Consider the following 21,699-nt stretch of genomic DNA (forward strand, 5'->3'; position numbering starts at 1 on the left):
ATAGGATTGAAATTTGAAAGCTCCAGATTTCTGATTTCTTTATTAAAAATTTGAATTTCTTTCCTCCATGCACTGAGAAGGCCCAAACAGGCCCCCTTTATGGGGAGTTTAAAGTTCTGTTTCAGATCACAGGTAACTATCAGAAGCACCACAGATGGGCTAGGTCTTGTTAAGGACTAATTCTGTTCTTGAAGGGGATCCAAATGCTGAAAAGTTTTGTTGGAAAAAATTTTTTTTTTTTTGCTATTATACAGTCAGTAAATTTGTTGGAGACTTGAATTTGTTTAAAGCTTAAAATCCAATTCCAGTATATCCAATTTTATAGCATGTTTAAATAACGTGAAAGCAGAAAACATTGAGAATCATAATAGAGACCAACTGTCATCATGGAGAGACACTTTAAGCCATTAAAACCGTCTTAACCAAACATGGTCTGAGACTTTCCTTGTGGGCTTCTGGGTTGTTGAATTCACTTTGGAGAAAGGCTGGCTTAGTTGTAGATAATCGCAAACCTTGACTTTGTGAAAGCACATCCATGGATATGTTCTTCTGTACACAGATGCCATCTCCTCTGGGGACGACGAGGACGACACAGACGGCTCTGAAGATTTTGTCAGTGAGAACAGTAACAACAAGAGTAAGTAACCGCCCACCTCTGAAGGTCCTCGAGAAGGGGAGTCCTGGCTGTCACCTGTCTTCTGTCAACTCTTCGGTGCCATGTTGTGTCCCGTGGCCCTTGTTGTCCCCTGCTGTTTCTACTGTCCCAACTTTCAAACTGACGAATAAACCAGTGCTGCTGTCCACCCTTTTCTACTGCTCGTCTTTTCTTCTTGTGTCACTCTGTTCAAACCGAGTACTTTCTTTCCTTGGTTTTCCTTTTCCCTTTGGTTTTTCACTGTTTGGAAACATAACACTAGTAGGACCATGTACCATCTTTGTTTTTTGGATAACCATCGATTGGTTGTGCTTGACTTAACCCAGTGGTTCTTGACCATTGTCGATTGCCTACCCCCACTCCTCTAGAACATGTGGTAATATCTGGCTGTCACATTTGGGGAGGGTACCAGTGACATCTCACAGGCAAGAACCAAGAGTGCTGCTGGTGAATGTAGTGTCTTACAATGTGCAGCTTAGCTCTAGTGAAAGAAAATTATCTTGTCTAAAATGTCAGCTGAGGCTGAGGAGTCCTGGCCTTCTAAAACATGTGCCTCATGTATGAGGAAATAAGGAAAGTATTTCTTGCCTTGTAGTCAGGAATGGGAAAGGGGCCTAAGGGTTGTCTGTTTATCTTAAGGCGGTTAACTGTGAGCACTAACACTTGAGAGGTTGTTTCCTTAGTGGGTAAGAAAGTGGCTGGCCTCTTGGAGCTGGGCAGCCTAGATTTGAATTGTACTTCACCACTTCTCAGTTGCTCGTTTAACTTCTGTGCTTGTTTCTTAAACTGTAAGATGGGAATAATAATAATGATAATGTCTTCTGCGTTGTTATGAGGATTAAATGAGTTAGTACTTGTGGGCTTGTGAATGCTTGCTTCATGAGGAAAATAAAGTCCCGCCCCCGTCGCATCCACCAATGACGTGACTGGAATTTTCCCACAAGGATGGCACATTGGTCATTGGGATTCTGTGCTTATGTGGCGTATTTTACATTTTCTCAAAGGGATTTTTGTTAGTTAAGCACATGTAAGCAAGGCCTAAATCATTAGATAATTATTAAAGTAGGCACAGGTGTTTTTAAAAAACAGACTTTTAATGATCAGTTTGAGGTTTATAGGAAAATTAAGGGGAAGCTACAGAGATTTCCCATGACCTCTTGTCCCCACACAGAGACAACCTCTCCCATTGTCCACACACTCTCCAGGCTGTGGTATATCTGCTACAGTTGATGAACCTACATTGGTACATTATAATCACCCAAACTTTACCATTTATGCTGGGTTCATTCTTAGCGTTGTACTTTCTGTGGATTTGGACACATGGAAAATGACCTGTAGCTACCACTGTAGTACAGAGTAATTTTCACTGCCCTACAAATCTCTGTGCCCCACTTATTCACGTCTCCCTCCGTACCAAACCTTGGCAACCACTGATCTTTTTATTGTCTCCAGAGTTATGTAGAATGTCATACAGTTGGAATCAGACACTATATAGCTTTTTCAGATTGGCTTCTTCTATTTAGTACTATGTATTTAAGTTTCCTCTTTGGCTTTCATAATAATCTTTCTTTTTAGCACTCAGTACTATTCCCTTGTCTGTAGGTGCCACAATTTATTTACCTACTTTAAAGGAGTCCTTAGTTGCTTCGAGTTTTAATAATTATGAATTGAGCTGCTACAAGCACCTGTGTACAGGTTTTTGTTTAGATGTAAGTTTTCAGCTCTTTGGACAAATACCAAGGAGCATGATTATTCGGTGATATAGTAAGAGTGTTCAGATTTATAGGGAATCGCCAACCTGCTTTCCAAAGCAGACCTGCAATTTTGTATTCCCACTAGCAGTGAATAAATACCTATTGCTCCTCAGACTCACCAGTGTCTCCTGTTGTCAGTATTCTGGAGCTTGGACATTATAGTAGGTGTGTAATGGTAACTCTTTGTTTTAATTTATATTTCCCTCATGATGGATGATGTAAAACAGTCTTTTTATCTGCTGTGTGTCTTCTTTGGTGAGGTGTCTGTTACCCTTTGGCTCATTTTTTTTAAGTGGGTTGTGTTCTTATTGGTTTGTAAGAGTTCTTTCTATATTTTGGATACAGTCCTTTGTTTTTGGAAAATATTTCCTTTGGTCTGTGGCTTGTCTTTTCATTTTTTTGACAGTGTCCATCACAGAGCAAAATTTTTAATTTATATCAAGGACCAGTTTATCAGTTCTTTCAAGGATTATACCATCGGTATCACATCTGAAAAGACTTCAGCAAATCCCAACTCTTTGTTGTCTCATAGGAGTTTTATGTTTTACATTTAGATCATGGTTGTGATCAGTTTTAAGTTAATTTTTATAGATTCTGTATCTAGATTTTCTGTGAATATCCACTTGGTTCTGCATCATTTGTGGAAAAAATATTTAGCCCTAGGGCTTTTAAAAAATGTTAGTACACATTTGCTATATGTGAAGATTACATCTTAGGAAGCAGTTTCACGCACTTAACACTACTCTATTCCCTTCCCCTCCCTACCCTCCTTCCTACTTTCACTTCTTAATTATTTGCCCCCATTTTCATTATTGTTGCTAAGGAAGAGATGATGGATGTTATTAGGTACCTGGGATGAATGTGTTAAAGACAGATCTGTCCCTGAGTCTCCTGGTAGCCTGGGAAAATGGAAATATTTTGATTTAGATAAGCTTTTACTTTTTGGCGAGATGAAGCTTGGAGTAGAGGTTCACAAAGCGCTGTCCCACATCCACATCGCTTGGCATCTTGTTAGAAACTGCAATTCTCAGACCCACTGAGCAGAAACCGAGAGTAACCAAAGTGTGAAAACCACTGGCTCAGGGTGCACATAAGATCCTCCCTGAATGGGAGTTTACCATTAGTTGTCTTGGCCATAAAAGAGCAAGTGATAAGGTGAGTGAATATGTCTTCTATGATTGGAACCAGCCTTCTGAAGGGACTAGTACTAACAATCATGAGCACTGGTACAGCAGAGCATGTTGCTTGCATCTTCTTTGGCTCTGGCACGAAGCTGGAGGCGGAGAAGCTGAGGGCCTGTGCCGACAGACTTCGTGCTGACTGCTGGCTCAGTCCCCACCACCAGTCACCTGGGAAGGTGGGCAGAGCAGTTCCTCTGAAAACTGTGACTCAGTGACCAAAGGCAGAGCTTTGGGTCAGGCTCATTGCTTGTGGGTGTCCCAGGGTCATGCTGGGGGCAGAATGAGAATGTCTGCCAGTGTCAAACGCCTGGCCTGATTAATAGGGAAAATTGCAGAAGCATACGTGGGTTCCTGGGTTTGGCTGGCCTGGTGGTCACGTGCCCTGCCTGGGTGCGCATCGTGGCGGGCCCCCAGGAAGTGATGGACTGTGCGGCGGGGCAGGTGTAGGTTATGCAGCTGCCAGGCTGAGTGGAGGGCATCGCTCTCTGCTGGCTCAGGAGGCTGGTCCACAGTGCACTCTCGGTCTTGCCTGCGCTACTTGCCTGACTGCCCCGTGCCATGTAGCAGGGCCAGGCTGAAGAGTGCCGCATGTCACAGTAGCTGGCCAGTACTGCATTTGCCATGCTTTCACCTTGCAGGCGGGGCTTTTTGTAATTAGCTCTCAAATGGCACCACCTCTGTCCCGAAATGAGTGCTGTGCTGTGATTAAGGGCTAGTGTTAGCTGTACCAGGGAGATACTGCTGTTGGGAGATGCCTCTGTTTGGTGCCTGTGAAACATTAGATGCTATTTAAAGTGATAGCAGTTCTTAGCTGGCTACTTGGCCTCTGCCATCTGTTAGTGTGATTAGGCTGGTCTGATTCACAGGTGGAGCCTGGGGCTGCTGAGATTAAGCAGCTGTGGCCTGTGTGGACAGAGAAATGCCATGGCTGGGGTAATTGGCAAGGCAGGAAAGGGGATGTTGCCACTAAAACAATTTTTTGCCACCTCATGTGTCAAATACCTGACCCAAAGAGTAGGGAAAATTGCAGAAGCTCGGAATTTTTTACATTTTCAACCATCTGGAAACACCCACATGTTCACATTGGTTCCTTTGATGCCTTTTGATTGCATGGAAATGCCTCTGGGGTGTACTTCAATGTTCCTCTTTAGGAAAGTTAACAAGGCATACACTGGTGCTCCTGTGCTAGCAGCAACATTTGGGGGGCTGCTTTGCTAGGGAGATTGTTTTTCTCATTGCATATAAGACATTGCATTTTTCTGTATCTTCTAGCTTGAAGAAAACATATTGCGGGTGATTCCTTTTGCTGATATGCTAGATTGCTGTCTATCTAATCGTGGTGGTTACAAATAAGAAGGCGAGCTTATCTGCCAGGTACAGATCTTTCTAGTTCTCTATAGAATATAGAAAACTCAGTAGCCAAATACAGTGGCAAAGACAACATCGATAATTAAAATGAGGGCCTTGGGTTGATACCAGCACTAGGTGGAAAGGTACTGTGTGCAACACTATCTAGTATCTCAAGGTCTGCCTTTCTCAGTAGACTGTTTACTTCTTGAGGGCAAGAACCAGTCTTGAGGCTGAATGGATGTTTTGTGAAATTATAGGGTTTACATGCATCATTTATGGATCTTATTAAAAATGGAACAGCAGTGTTCAGGTCTGGTTTGTACATGCAGAAGGTAAGCTAGTGTTTCTCAAAGAGTACTCCCTGGTACCCTGTTTCAGAATAATTCACCATCAAAAATGAGTTTTTATTTTGAAACAAATCTGGGAAACACTGCATGCAGTGACCCTTTCTTGACGATAATGTAATGTCCAAAAGCTTAGTATAACTTCTGAGGAGTTCTACAGAAAAACAACTACTTCATTTTACATTTTCCAAACTTACTGAATGTAAGACTCTTAAAAATACAGAATCTGCCAAAAGAATTGTATACATCAGGCAGAGAAAATCCTTATAAATATTTTAATACTATATTTATTGAGACATCATGAGATTAATAATACAAGTTACCTGTGGCCTCTGCAGTTACAAGAGGTGCTCAAGACTAGTGGCCATTCGCTTCCAGCTACTTATTGGTATGGCAGACTGCTGAAATGTGCATTCTTTTTTTTTTTGGTGGACTCTGGATAGCATCTATTAGCATCTTGGTGCATGCACAGAGAAAGCCCTGGAAGGGGCTGATGGGTGGACCCGGCCACCTCCCCACACCACCACCCAGATGTGAAGAGCATCCTCCGCGCATATTTCAGCAGCTGCCTGGCTGATGACCTCACACATGCCAGCTCTAGACGTCTCCCCAAGCAGAGCAACCCTGTGATGTCATTAGAAGCCCGGTTGCCAGGAAATGCTGCAGCTATACTTGCCCTTTGGTGAAACACATTTTCTCTGGACGGAGAGCTACGGTTTCAAATGCTGATTTTTGAAACACATCCAGGCTGAAGATTTTGGAAGGTTCAGAATTTATGCTTTGACACAGAAAAGTGTAACTTAACTAGTTCTTTCTTTCCCTAGGTACTAGGTATCTTTTTTTTTTTTTGGTATGGGGAACAAACTCTGATCCCTGCACTTGTGAGGCAGGCGGTGGAACCACTGAGCTAAATCCCTGGCCCAGTACTAGGTATCTTGATGGGTTATCTGGTGGCAAAGTATATAGACAAGCATGCTTATTTATTTCAGGGATTGTTTTTATCGCCTTCAGTCTGTGTTTAGTGATAATGTTTCTGAAGAGCCTGAGACTTAGTTCTTGAGACAGTCATGATCAACAAAGTTTATAGTTCATTTGCTTAAGTAGAGGGAGCTGATAGGAAGATGGCTGCAGGAAGATGCTGGCTGCCATCCAGGTTGTGTCTTGAGTGAAGGGGGGGATTTTTTAGTTTGGTTTCATTCTCATTGAGACTTGCAGATGTCCTCTACTTCATGTCCAAGAGAAAGGCAAGTTATTATTATTATTATTATTATTTTATTATTATTATTATTCTTTTGGAAATGGGGAAAACAAAGCTACTTAGCCCAAGATTCCAAGAGTACAAGCTAATTTCATTGATTAACCTGCTGATGATAACAAGTCTTAGCTGCCTCTGTTCTGATTGGTAGAGATAGTATCTAAGTTGGTGAATGCAGAATTCTTAGGTGTGTCAACATTTCTAGGAATTGAAAAGGGCCAAAACAAAACAAAATGCCAAAAACACTCAGGCCTCCTATGGTTTTGGGAGTTCTTCCTAAAAGCTTCACCAAGAAGTTGGTTAGGGAGTTTTGTCACAAACTCCGGTGATGGTTTCTATTGAACAGCTTTGCCTTCTCAGTTCCCCACCTCCACCCCAGTCAAGGCGCACGGCCATTGGCTGGAGGGTTTTCTCTTGAAGGCATATCCTGGGACTTCCCATGGGGCAGTGGGCGTTCCAGTGGACTCGAGATACTTCACTGAAAGTGACTGCCTGGTTTAAAAAAAGAGAATGTGTTTCTGATTGAATGCCATGAGTTGTTGTTTGAATGAGAGTTCTTAAATGAAGCCACAGATGTATCTCCTCATCATCACACCCTCACTATTTCCATACTTTGTGAAGTTTGTTTTCTCTTAGTTTATGCCAAACTGAAAACAGATGAACCGTGGTCCGCAGCAAGGACAGTGACATCTCCCTCCACCTCCCCCATCAGGGGTCAAAGCATTCAAATGTCCTGATTAGTGATATTTTTAAAAGCCCTAATTATAGATTTAAGACAGAGGCCTTAGTGGGGCTTTAGGGAGTTTGTGAGACTTAATCTAGGAGCTGAAACAGGCTCTTTTTTTATTTTTGCATCAATAAAAATACAGTTGGCAGTCATCAGCATCCATGGCTCACATAAATCTTGAACTTTTGACTTAATTACCATGGGAGAGTTCACAGGGCAGCCTGGAGTGGTTGAAAGAGCAGTGTTCAGGGAGCTGGAAACTTGGAGCTGGCCGCAGCCCGGCCCCTGGCTGTGTGGCCTTGATCAAATCATTTAACCTTGCTGGGTGACATTGATCACATCAGTTATCAGGGCAGATGGTCACCCAGGTCTTTTTCAGTACAGCATTATAATATGATTCCATGTTTTTCCTTTAAAGCATTGGGCTCTACTTTCTTTTTGTTCCAGAGAGAGAGTATAGACCATAAACCTTAGGTGTCAGGGTGGGATATGTCAGGGCTTTTGTGGGGACAAGGCCCACCAGCCTATGGTTCTCATTAAATTACAGGGCCAGGCCCCTCTAGATGGCTGTGGTGGCACATGCCTGTAATCCCATCACTTGGGCGCCTGAGGCAGGAGGATTGTCATTAGTTGTCCAGCCTGGGATACATAGTTCAAGTCAGCCTGAACTACAAAGCAAAATGCTGTCTCAAACAGAATAAAAACCAAACCAAACCAGGCCCTTCTAATCCTACCATTTGTCAACAGAAGCAGTACCTACCTAGCACAAAGGTAATTGGAAAGAATGTTAAAATGGGGAGAGGCCTTTTGAGAACAACTCTCTCACTTTATAGCCAAGGTGTTGAAGACTCATGGTCCATCTGTTCATCCATCAGCCCTGGAGTCCCTCCTGTAGTGGCCGAAGAGAGCTCAAGCTGCAGCGTGAGGTTCCCTGTCCCTGCTAGTGATCAGACATCACCAGCAGTACTTTCCAGGACAGATACCCTGGTGCGGAAGCCACATCAGTGATGAAGAGGCTGTGCCTTCACTGTCTGGTGGCAGGGCATAGAAAGGCTGTGCCAGAGTACTAGGAGGGCTGTTCCTGTGGAGGGTGTGAATATCTCTCTGGTCAACCACATTTTAAGAGTCTTAAAATTCTACCGAACCCTATCGCTAACAGGCAGCAACTGTTTCAGTGTAACAGTGGTAATGCGTAGGTATCTTAGTAATAGAGTTTTATTTATTCATTGTGGCTGGGTCTTACTGTTCTTTTATTTGCTCGTCATTAGTATTTAATGACTAGGAGAACATTGTTGTTTCGTTTATATGATGACAGAAGATCTAAGGATGTCAGCGCCTAAGGGACTCTATTTGTGATCGAGGTCAACTTGTTTTCAGGTGGTTTGAGATGACTCATTTGTGTGCCCCCACAAGTCTACATCACAGTTACCCCTTTATTCATTAAGGGACTTTAAACTCATTTTTCCTGTACTTCTAAGGTTATACCCAGGGAGGCATATTAAATAGATGCTGGTGTATCTGTACTTGATTTCAAACAATGTGTCCTTGGCTTGCTGCTTCATCTCCGACAAGGATGTTGGTGAAACATCTCTTTTGGTCATCTCCTATGTACAAGGGTCACCTCTGCTTTCAGAAATCTTTAATTTGCCGCACCATTTCCCTCTCCGAATGAGGGTTGTTGAAGCTGTTCCTGAACCCTGGAATGAAATAGGCCTTCTTAGCCTCTGGCTTGTCCAAGGTGCTTGGGCCTTTCCATGTGGTTAGAAGGCAAAAATGGCAGGAAAGATTGATGTAAAAAGAGAAAACAGAGAACACAAAGCTGAGGAAGAAGGAAACACTGCAGGGTTATTCTTAAGATATTGTACTTTTTCTGATTCTTTAGGAGAAGCCATTGTAAAATAATAGTTTCATCCTTTCATTATTAAAAAACAATTGTGTGAGCTTGATATCTTAAAGGGAGGCTTAGTTACACAGGGCTGTCATGCCCGTGTGACACTGATTCCCCACAGTGAGGCTGGTCAGGCAGACAGAAGCCTAGGCAGGGGATTGGGGTGTTCACAGGCACAGAGAACCCCTCAAATGCCTTGGCCAAGTGGCCCGTTCTGTCAGGTCACGATGAGGGATTGCTGTGAAATTTAATTTTAAGCTGTAGCCATGTACGGGATCTGCTCCTACTTGGCGATTTGATTTCATGAGGTCCCCACCCACCTCAGGTCTCAGAGACTGAGCTGAGATGTTGTGAGCACACCCTGACACATGGTTAGATATCTGTTTTGTGTGAACAGATTTTATAGGTAAAATTTTTTAAATTTTTATTTTATTTTTTTGGTACCAGGGATCGAACTTGGGACCTTGCACTTGCAAGGCAGGCCACTGAACCACTGAGCTTAATCCCCGGGCCTATAGGTTCAGTTTTGATGACTGAAATTTCACCTCGGGGAAGTGGCTACCTGCCAGAAATTCCAGCAAAAATTATTTTACCCTAGTCCTTAAATCATACCTTCGGTGCTAGGACAAAAGGCCTTGGTCACCAGGCCTGTGCAGTAAATGTGCCCAGCGACAATCCCTGTGATACAGGTGAAACTTCACCTGTGGCTTAGCCCAGTGATAGTAAAAAAGATCTGTATTCCTACTTCCTTAAGCCAAGTCCCATTTTGGTGGGGGCACGAAAATCATGCTTAATAGTATGTGAGCACATTTCTGTTGATTTCATTCATGTGAAAAAGAAACAACATTCCAAAGGATCAGCTTAGTGGTAATTGATGCTATCTGAAAGAGTTACTACATTAATATTTAGCTAATTCACGTGAATAGCCTATTGTGTTTACTTAAACAAATGCCGTGAGTACAGACACCTGACAGCATGAGGCATGCTTTTCATTTAGGTCAGATTTATAAAAGTCTTTGTGTAGCAACAAAGCTCATTATTTATTTTGTGTTCTCAATGGTTTCTTTTCAGTGGCTGTGGGTGGAGTTTTCTAGGTGGAAGCTTTTAGAAAATGAAAGATTATTGGGATTTTTTTCTGTATGTGCCGGGTCCTGCGGGTCTTGTGATAAATGGGAGTCAAGTACTCTGTGGTGAACTCTCAAAAGAAGAAGTGTTTATGGACATTAGACACTCAAAGCCAAATGGCTACCCAGGTTGCCTGCCCATTGCAAATGCTCCTGGATTTGAAGGAAAGAATGCAACCCCATCTTTCTCTTCTGTCTTCTTTTCTCCCTGCTCTCTCTGTCCCCCCTCCCCATGAATACGGACTATGTTTTTACCCTTCTCTGCACTTGGTATCACATGATGCTGTGTAAATCCCACCACCTTGCCACTTGGGTGTTCACAAGGAGAAATAAGATACAGAAAAAAATCTTAGCCTTGTCTTTTATGACAGGTAGGGGTAGGTGTTTGGGGTCAAATTATTCTAATATATAATTGTAATACAAGAATATAGCTGCTGGGATTGTTACTGCCCACTGGCTTGCTGTGCCCCTGTAGAGGAGAGGACCCTTCTAAGCCTGCATCAGAGACCCAAGACCACTTTGTGTCTGGTTTCTGGAGTGTGGGTGCTGCCGCTCAGTCTAACCCTTACTAGAAAGCAGCAAACTAATGAAGCAGCCTGTTGATGGACCCTGTGGGGTAAGAGAGTACAGGGATTGTGATTACTGATTTGCTAGGATAGAAACATGAATGTGAAAAATGAAGTTGCTACTCTAGATTTCGGTGGAAGTTCTGAACAGTAGTAAAGGAGGAGCTGTGTACCCTTGGCCCAGGCTAGCTATCCGGCACTCCAGTTTTACGTATTATGTAGTTGAAGGCATGGGTTCTAGCCCTGCAGAGAAGCTAAATCTTGGTAGTAATGGAAAGTAAGGCCCTGGCATCGGACCAATCCAGGTTCAAATCCTGGTTGCACTTCTTTTGAGCTTTATGGCTTCTGGCAGATTATTTCTTAGCTCCTTAGTTCCCTTACCTGGGGAACAAGGATGATAGTAGCACCTTTTTCATTAGATTGTGGTGAGGATTATTTTATTTAAAAGGAAAAAGTTCTTACTGCAATGCTTGGCAAGTAAGCATCATGCAATCAGTAGCAGTCATTAGCCATTATTAGCAGTGAAAAATATGTAGCCATACTGTGCCTCAATGCTGTGGCTCTTACTCATAAAACATACTTCACTCGATGGTTTCAAAATGTACCTCCTTTCTTGAGTTTCAAAATCACTTGTGTTTGTGACCACAAAGGCCATTGAGAGGGCCCAGCTTTTGATAGCATTTAGCTGGTCGCCCCCTATTAAGTTATCAACTTAGGCACAAGAATAGGATTATGGTGTTCACATAACCACTGTTGGAGAGGAAAACTCTTAAAATATATTTAGTGATAACAGTATTTCATTATTCTGTATTAACACATATTTGGTGATGTGGTAGTTTGTATTTGCATTGGGAAATTAATGATGTCTCCTTGGAGCATTTCACCATATTAGGATGATAATATACAGTACTGATTGCCCTTTAAAGGAAAACTCTGATGGATACGTTGATGAGGCTCTCGGGGATGGCCTGCTTTTACCAGTGTGTACATGTGATCATTTAATAGTTGTGTTGATCTAAAATGGTGTATTTTTTGGAGGACAGAGCCATTATTATTGCCTGTGTTCTTACTGGGAGTATAAAATAACATTTTAAAACATGATTTGACACAAAATTATTTTCTGGCACCAGTACCAAGAGCAAGAAGGTGTCTCCAATGCTTTTTTCCCTGTTAATAGACATAAACCAATAAGCAGTCCCTTGAGGGACCTTCTGCGAGGCCAGCTGGCCTAGACTTCTGAAAATGTGTTCCTTATGGAAATACTATCCAAAAATTTTAAAATATCAGACCCTTTTCATACGCAGTAAAATGAGCTTACCTTGTTTTGGAGTTTACTTATGGAGGTGCAGTTTTCCATGTACATAAATCTAAATGTTGTCTTCCAAATCAGGAGCACCATACTGGACCAATACGGAAAAGATGGAAAAGCGACTACACGCTGTCCCCGCGGCCAACACTGTCAAATTCCGCTGCCCAGCTGGGGGGAATCCAACGCCAACAATGAGGTGGCTGAAAAACGGGAAGGAATTTAAGCAGGAACATCGTATTGGAGGCTATAAGGTAGAATTAAACTTTCAAAATATTGTATTTCTTAAATGTTTGCTTATTTTTGAAAGCCCTCCAAGGTCAGCAAGAGCTACAAGAAACGTTTTTGGGGAAAAAAATCAGTAATTATAATTGATCGTGTTAATGTTTGATATTAAAAAAAATCACCCTGCACTTGCATGCAATTTTAAAGTACATTGCCCATTTGCATTGTTTTTTTTTTTTTTTATATGAAGAGAGTTTATAACGAAAGGGTTGAAAGTTGAGAGTCTGTTTTCTATATGCTTTATGGTCTGTAAAACAAAGTGATGTAGAATTTGAGAAGTTTCAGTGTAATTTCCTTACATGAACAAGACTTCAGTAACAGTGAACGGACTTGGACTAGAGACAGGTGTGTGAAAACTTATTCATGAACTGAATACTAGAAGATGATAGAGTCAGGCCTCTGTCTTCCATCTTAGAGATGTCTAAAGAGTCCACCATCTTGTCCTGAAATTTAGTCTCCTCGCTCATTTGGGTGTTGGAAATCGACGGCATCTCTGTGGAGTTGTCTGTGAATGTTCCTTTGAATCTTTGCCCATCCACTCAGCCAACATTGATTCAACACCTCGGTGCGGGGCAGTGTCCTAGGCTCTGGGGAAACTAAAGGGGCCAGGGTGTAGTTCAGGTGCACAGTTGGCCCTGGTCCAGTGGGCTCCAGACAGTAGAGCTGACAATCAGGCGACACTGATAAGTGTGTAGAGTCACGAGAGTGTCCTGTGTTCCGTGGATCTGCGCGGAGAGGCAATGTGAGCTCTAAGGGAGAAGACGAATGAGAGATCTGGGAGAGATTTGGGGCCAAGCTGGAAGGCAGGATGTCTTGAGAAGTGATACAGTAAGTATATGGAAGCTTTAAGTTGTTGAATAGAGAGAGAGAGAGCTTTAAGAATTTAGTATGTGATGAGGACTTGTCATGAAATTCTTTGGTGCATTTGGAACTGAGTGGGAATATGGTTACTTCTTGCTGCATTAAAAAATTGTCCCATGTTGTAGAGTTTTTAAACAGCAAGAGCTGTTATCTCCAGTTGCCATGGGAACCCAAGAATCCAGGGGTGTCTTCTGTCTCTAGGTCTCTGCTAGCACTGTAATCAAGGTTCCAGTTAAGGCTGGGATCTCGCCTGAAGGATTAACTGGGGAAGGAACTGCACATGTTGTTCTCAGGATTCACTCCCTCTCCAGGTTTTGGCTATTTTTTCACCCAGAGTTCCTTGCCACTTGGGCCTCTCTATAGGAAGAAAACTACAAAGTTGTCATCAGGTTTACGAAGCAAGAGGAGCCAGAGAAAATAGATACAGGAAAACAGAAGTCACAGTCTTTTGTGCTATGATCACGGAAGTGACCTTCCGGTACCTTTGCTGTTTTCTATTATTAAGCAGGGCACTAAGGAGATGACCCAAGGACCAAGGACATAAATGCCAGCATGATGGGGATCATAGGGACTCATCTGAGAAACTTGGATCAAGGGTAAAATAGAGTGTTTTCGCTCAGATCCACAGTGGAGAGGAGTTCTCCATGACAGCAGTGGGATGTGTAAAAAGCCCCTTTCTCACCTGACCCACAAGTCCAGCTCTACTGTTTGTATGGCTGCAAGAGTCTCCACCCCATCTAAAAGTGCCCTGGAGCCCTTTCTGTGAAATCCCACACCCATCTTTAAAGGGTCATTTGGTTCTGCGAAAGGTTTTGCCTTTTTCTTTTAATGTTTAAACATTAACGCCCAGGGGCCAAAACCCAGAGGAAAACGGGGAAAGCCTGTGAGTCTGTCTCTCAGATCAGGTAAGGGGCAGGTAAGTGTGAAACAGGTGTAAGGCAAATCTTCCTGGTGAGCGCCTTTGAAACTTGCCTGTGGAAATACTTCAGTCACCTTCTGCAACTCCTGCTTATTGACAGAAGCGGGAGGCAGAGGAGTGATTTGTCCTTTTGACTTTAGTTCAGTCTTTAGATCAAGTATGATGAGATTGGCAGGTTGGCCCTTTCTTAAAAAAAGCAAGAAAAAAAAATTAGACAAAAGATTTCATTAGGTGGCACTGGTCAGAAAGGAAGAGTCAAAGCACTAAATTTGTGGCTTCTCGTATTATTTTAACTACTCTACATACACACTGAAAACTCCTCTAATGGATGCAGCTTCAACGATTGATTTAAATACAATTTAAGTAGAGCAGTGGTCAAAATCCTGGTGGTTAACTGATTCTTCAAATTAAGATAGTCTTGTAAACAAGTACAAAGAGAGCCCATGAACCCCCAGGGACTCCCAATCTCAAAGTAAATAAGAACAACATCATTATTATGGGTAAGGAGCTTTTTGCAAATCTGAATTAGTGATTACAAATATGCTGGAAGACTAGGGGGGCTTAATGAGGAAATGCTGCTTGATTTTGAACAGGTGCAGTTCAGTTTTAATTATTTATGACAACATTCTGCTAAGTGAAGAGCACCTACAGTACGTTTTCAAAGCAAAACAAAGAACCCTTTGCAAAGTCTCCAGCCCACAAGGACATACATGACCAGAGTGCTTTTCTTGGGTTAGGTTTTGAGCCATTTCTGGAGGGAAAGAGAAATAGAATGTGTGGGGTCAAAAAATCTTAAGTATATTTTGTTTTATTAAAAAAAAAAGGCAAAGGGAGTAGAGTTCTACATGTATGGAATGCAGGAACCTGGCTGGTGGTAACGGGGGCTGCTTGTTGTCCTTGTAGGAGGCTAGGGCAGTGGGGTGAGGTGACCTGGGAGGAAGGTGAGCCTATCAGATGCAAATGGTTGCATAAGGGATTTGCACAACAGTGGTGGAGCTGGACATTCATTTGGGGGAGCCTGGAAACTCAGCCTGGGACTTGAAAAGGAAAACCTGGAGCTCTTATCTCCTGGGAAAATGCAGTTATCTCTAAGGCACAGTCCATCCTAGAGGGGTATGTTAAACCAGCCCCAGCTGTCCAGGCAGGAAGCCATGGGAAGCCCCCCACGCCACACCTACCAACAGTGGGGCATCCCACTCTGGGCCAGCTTTTCATCAGGTGTGCTTCAGGCTCATAACCCTGGGCAGGGCCTGACCCGGGCAGCATGTAGGGAGCGTGGGCCCTGGCATGGGTCTTTCCCTCTGATAATTTCTCCATTTCCTACATAAACTTTTAAAAATATATGTGCTGCGGAAGAGAGCGCATAAACTTTTAAAGAAGTGTGCCACTGAGCATTAGAGATGAGGGAGCTATATTGTGCGATTTGTAGTTTTCATTCTGTGGCACTTCCTCCAAAGCAGAGAGCTAACTGAAGCGCAGAGGGCCCTACCACCTCTGATCTGCTTCTCTGAACCCTTTTTGTCACAAGCGAAGCAGTGTCAGGATTTGCAGCAGGTATTTTTCCAGAGCAAAGACCTGACACTTTGTATAAACAAAGGTTTGTTGTTTCTGCCAGTTATCCCTTTGTTTCATAAATCTGCTCATTAACCCTAAACCTGTGGTTGTACTTTGATGGCTGAGCTGTCCTTCCAGCTCTTTCTGCCTGTTTCTGGGCACTGTGGCTCTTCTCTGCCACATTCGCAGCTCGTTTTGGAGGGGTATACACACGGGACCAGTGAAGGGAAAACAGAAAACCAGAGCGAAGTCAGCGAGAATTATGAAATGGTACAGAAAGCTCATTTTAATGAAAGTGACCTGTGGAACTGTTCAGTGTTCTGTGGCTCAGTCTTATTTATCACGGAGCTCCTGCTGAGCCCTCTTTAGGTGATTAAGAGTCAGATTATTATTTTCTTTAGTGTGTGCAGAGGCTAGTTCAGTGTTACTAAGATGTAATTAATTTACTATAAGAGTAATGCTTGACTTGGAGCATGACTCTGTCTTCCTAATAGTGCTTATTCATAGATTTTTACATCCGCTTTATCCAGGGACTATTTCTTAAGCCCTTTGTGCCTCAGGTCTCCTACCTTAAAATGAGAAGATTGGACAGTCTTGAATGTCTGATCCCTTCTCGTTCTAAGAACTGTTCTTCCTCTAAGGACCATAATGTAGCCATAGCTATTTTTCATCTTAAACAACAGAACAGATTTTTTTTCTTTTAATAAAAGCTTACCTTAGGCCAGGGATGTAGCTCAGTGGTGCTGTGCCTGCCTGGCAAGTGCAAGGTCCTGAGTTTGATCCCCGATACCAACCCCTCCAACAAAAGACAAGATTACCTTAATGGCTAGATATTTCATGGGATTTAGAAGGGTTATTGCAATGCAATGCAAAAAAGCAAGAAATAACTGTGATAACAGACCACCTCGTTTTTAGATAATAATGCAGGCATAGGTGATTCTTAAAAAACCACCTTTAATGCCACTTATTAGTATTCAGTAGAGACCAAGAGAGATCACAAGACAGGCTTCCTCAACATGGCTGTGAAACTGTTAAATAGCCCACAGCACCAAGTCTTCTAAGGTTGAAATTCCCATGAAGCCCCTCAGTAGAGGGGACTTGAGTGTGGACTGTTCATTTCCAACCATATTTCACATGTAAAAATAGACAAATTTTGTTTTAATTATTCCTAACCTGGTTGTTTTGATGCATATGTCTGGTGCATATTTTCTAGATTACTTAAATGTCATTTGAAAAAAATTTTCTGTGTGTGTGTGTTTTGCTTGGGATCAAACCCAGGGCCTCACATATGCTAGGCAAGGACTCTTACCACTGACCTACATCCCCAGCTTTGCAAGTGTTTAGGGAGAAAATTATGACTAGCATTCTGACAAGTTGGACATCTCCAATCCTGAGATCCAAAATCTAAAATACTCTAAAACTTGATTTTTTGGAGTGCTGACTTGATGCTATAGATGGAAGATTCCACACATGACCTCATGAGATAGGTCAGAGTCAAAATGCAGGAGCACTAAAAATGTTGTATAAAATTACCTTCATACTGTGTGCGTAAGGTGCCCAGGAAGCCTAAATAAATTTCATGTTTACACTTGGGTCTCAAGACACCTCACTGTGTGTATGTACACATTCCAAAATCTGAAAACAACAACCACAACCACCACCACCACCACCACCACAACAGCAAAGAAAACCCTGAAATCCAAAACAGTTCTGATCTTAAGCATTTTGGATAAGGGATACTCAACCTGTATTAATCTATTTGTAGTTTACTGAAATTTTTTCCTCAGCCAAGCTGCCTTCAGCTTTAATCCCAGATTGAGTGTTCTGCAATAGGGATAAGAGTATGCTGGTGTCAGGAGACTTTGCTGTTTTGCCTGTATTGTGACATTGCCAAGTGCCTCCCTGGCATGAATGGCACCGAGTTCTTTGAGAATCTCAAGAGGTAGGTGGGCATTGTCATCTTTTGTGATGATGCTTTGTCACAGGCCTCGTGGTTTTATACTAGTTTATGGTCTTGATAAACGGCTTCCTTCAAACCTGGCTCCAGTGTTGTATAAAAACACTGTTGCTGCTGAGTCAGAATCATAATAGAAGTAACATCTCCCCAAGAGCATGCAAATACGTATCAGCCCAAGGATTACTGCTGAGAACAAAGTTGGGGATATGATACTGCTATCCCAACTTCCATGATGTCTGTGGGTTGTTTTAACTGGTAAAATAGCCATAGTATAAAATTTACTATTGAAGTCATGTTTAAGTTCAGTAGACATTAATTATATTCAGAACGTTGTGTATTGCCAAATCATTTTCATCACCTCTAACAGAAGCTCTACATATTAAACTCTACGGTCATTCCCTATTTTCTCTCCTGTAGCCCTTGGGATCGTCAGTGCTACTTTTTGTCTATGAATCTACCTATTCTGGGTAACTTCTTAGAATCATAGAAGTAAGTGGAATCAGAGGCTTGTTTGTCTTTCTGTTCCTAGTTTATGTCCTTAGCATAATATGTTCAGGAATCATCAGTGTTATAGCATGAGTCAAAACTTAATTCACTGTTATGATGGCTGAATAATATTCCATTGGGTGGCTATACTGTACCCTATTTTAAGCATTCATCTGTTGATGGACATTGGTTGCTTGGCTGTTGTGAATATAATGCTGCATTTGGTATATAAGTATCTGTCTGAGTCCTTTCAGTTCCTAGGAATGGAATTGTTGGATCATACAACAATTCTGTGTTGCTTTTTGAAGAAGGTCATGAAATATTCAAAGAGCCATTTCAAAAGGTGATGGATGTCTTGCTGTCACCCACCTTGTGGGCATCTGAGGGATCAGACTTTTGTTTTGGGATTCACTTCCCACCTCCTCTGGAGAGACCTTTGTTTACTGAGAGGAGGGAAGAGTTTCTGCCACAGGTCCTAGATCAGAGGTGGCAAGCCAGTCAGTGCACGTGTTGTTTTTCTTTTAAGACAAAAGCTGTTAACCTAGTTGTTTTTCTAAAGTAAAGCCTCAGTATTCAGGATTAATTCCAGTGTTGGCACTTAGTGATTTAAAAAAAAATGGGTTTGGGTTGCAGTTTGGGCACTCGTCTGTAGAAAGTTTGTTGCCACCATCCTGGATGATCAGTTGGCCTGGCCCTCTTCTCTGAACACCTCCTGAAAAGCAAACTTCTGTCAGTGTGGAGCCGAAGCATGAACAGGTGTTTGCCTTCACATCTGTGTGATAAGCAGCTGCAAGTGCCACAGCCCTTGACATATGCAAGCCCAGCTTCTGCAAGCTTGTGCGGAAGGGATAGTTTGGGGTCCCCAGACTCCTGCTGGAAGTGGGGTTTGGGAATGGGATAGTAAAATTTCATGCATTTTAATAACTGGTCCGTGTTGAACTTTAGTCTCTGGGGTCCCTTCCCGAAGACAAGCGTTACAAGGAATTGCTGTCTACCTGGGTGAATTGGGCCCTGGTGGAAAGAAGTCATGCATGGATTTGCCATCACATAGACACACTGTTAGGCCTGGCAAGGAGTGTGGTTCCTGGGTGTTTGTTCCACTTATTATTGAACACCCAAGTATTTGGAAATGTCTGAATATTTTTTGCAATGTGGAAACCAAACATCCAGGTGACAGCCTGGGTCTTTGCCCTTTGGCTTTTTACCCAAGTGTTTTTGGTGCCATACAAACTAAATCTACGTTCCCAGTTATCATCTGAAGGTAGCTGGAGATTTAACAGGCATGCTGAGAGATTTTGGTAAGAGAATTCTGGGGGAAAAAACCTGTTTAAGCCATTTTCTGTCTTTGCATTGGCAGGTGTGGAATGTTTGTGGAATCTACTTTTGTACATGTAAGAGAGTTCAGGCCCTTTGCTTCGATCTGCTTTGTTTCAATATTGAAATGTTACTTTAAAAAGACTTCAGTGAACATAGTTTTGAAGCTCTGTGCTCTCTGATTCTGTTATGTGGCCGATGGAAAATAATGATGAGTTCCACAAATATTTGGCCATGCGCAGGAATGAAGACAGAGAATTGTACCTGTGTTGGTTGCTGCAGGCTCTCTCTCTGCTTTCGCAAGGGTTCTGTAACTGAGGACCAAACACTCAATGTGTAGCCACACAGCTGTTTTTTACTTTTGTTGCATATGAGATTTCTGTTTAAGTTTGGAAAATGCAAATGAAAAAAAGTAAACAATGTTTATAACCCTTCCATTTAATTATGTAAAGTGAATTGCTCACAACTTGGCATGCTGTCTTCCTGATTTTAGGCATGTTCACACAGCCAAGCTTGTAGCTTTGGGTCCATGGGTATGTGTCAGGGTGTGTTATGTGTGTTTGTACATTTTACAAAATGGAATCACGAATAAACTTTCTTATCTTCAACCTTTTTTTCTTCTATCAAATACTACATAATGATACCTTACAATCTATCAAATACTTATATCTTATTATGTTCTGTACATAAGAATATCTTGTTCTTCTAGTGACTATATATGGTTTGGTTATAATGAACTATGTATTAGGTTGCATAGGGCAAACTGTACTTTATTAATGAGGTGTGTGTGTGTGTTCGTGTGTGTTCATTGAACCCACGGTCTTTCACATTCTGGGCAGTATGCTCTGCCACCAAGCTATATCCCCAGCTGAATGACTCTCTCCTTTTTTTGTGCTGGGGATCGAACTCGGGACCTTTTGCTTGTGAGGCAGGCGGCAGAACCATCAAGCTATATCTCCAGCTGAATGACTCTCTTCTTGATGGATCCATTATCTTGTTACAAAGAGTACTTGAAGTAGCAATTTTGCTCATGTGCCATAAAGGAATTGTGCTATTTTCTCTGGGCTAGATTTCCTAGAAGTGGTATTAACCAGGTCAAAAAAAAAAAAAACATACATATGTTATTAACTTTAATGGTACTATCAAATTATTTCACCAAAAATTTTTTTGTTCAATTTCTGTTGCCATTTTCAACGTAAGTCCATATTTACCTTCATTTTTACCACGTACCGAATGACATGATCTTTCTAATTTTTGTTAATCAGCTGGTGAATAGCAGTGTCTCATTATTCTTGTTTTCATTTGCACTTCCCTGATTGTTAATGAGGCCATGCATCTTTTCATATGTTTATTGGGTATTTACGGTCCCTGTTCTGTGAAAGCAGAGGTGGTACACAAGCATCATTTGACCTAACTGGCAAAATAATTGTAACACTGATGATCTGGGAAATTAAGACACGCACACACTGGAGGGTGTGTCTTCCATTTTTGTTGGGAGGGTTTACATAAAAGCTCAGTGTAGAAACATGGTGATTTAGTGGATCCCAAAACTCTGCACCTTTGTTTCCCATTTTTAGAGCTACTGTTCCATTCATTTAGCTTGCTGTAAAGCAGCCACTAATTGACAGTAGGATATCCCCTACAAAAGTGTCAGAAGCCCTACTGTTGGCAGCTTCTAAGGATGTCCATTTGGAAAACGCCGCAACTCATAATTTGGAATTGGTAACATGTCAAAGAATCAAATACTGGAGCAGTGGTGTGAGAAAATATATATTAACAGCATCACACGGGGCAGTATTCATTGAGCAGCAGGGTTCTAGAAGCATGGAAACATCCTCTTTAGTAAATATACTTCTCACCACAGAAGCATTTTATCAGTGTTAACTTATTAAAATTTGTAGTGCATCGCCAGGAAGTTGATATTCAGGGAGTATGGTCCCCTGAAGAGGAACCTTGCATAGAATGCCATACCCCTAACAAGAGACTGGAGCTGCCTGCATTCCCTTGGGACAAAAAAAAAGGCAGCTGCCAGGCTGAGCTGCATATGCCAATATTTAATGTCTTGGGTAGAGGCAGATGATGTTCCCTCCCTTTGTGGTTCAGGTTCAGTTCCATTTGGAATACCCCATGTGCCAAATCTGGATCCAAGCGCAAGAAAGACATTGACAGTTTG

General features: G+C 42.1%; 1 protein-coding gene across 11 annotated transcripts in view; it reads left to right on the forward strand.

Moving 5' to 3' along the window:
- Positions 1 to 21,699, forward strand: part of Fgfr2 (fibroblast growth factor receptor 2) — a 104,790-nt gene that overhangs the window by 24,723 nt on the left and 58,368 nt on the right. For 8 of the 11 annotated variants that reach the window (XM_010632766.3, XM_010632768.3, XM_010632767.3 and 5 more), the window contains 2 exons: positions 560 to 637; positions 12,235 to 12,404. In XM_010632766.3, the coding sequence (XP_010631068.1) occupies positions 560 to 637; positions 12,235 to 12,404 (248 nt within the window). The remainder of the gene's footprint in view (positions 1 to 559; positions 638 to 12,234; positions 12,405 to 21,699) is intronic. The other 3 variants (XM_010632775.3, XM_010632776.2, XM_010632778.3) reach the window with 1 other exon arrangement.

Source organism: Fukomys damarensis, unplaced genomic scaffold (assembly GCF_012274545.1).
Source record: "Fukomys damarensis isolate Sample0158 unplaced genomic scaffold, DMR_v1.0_HiC HiC_scaffold_8, whole genome shotgun sequence".
Classification (NCBI taxonomy): domain Eukaryota; kingdom Metazoa; phylum Chordata; class Mammalia; order Rodentia; family Bathyergidae; genus Fukomys; species Fukomys damarensis.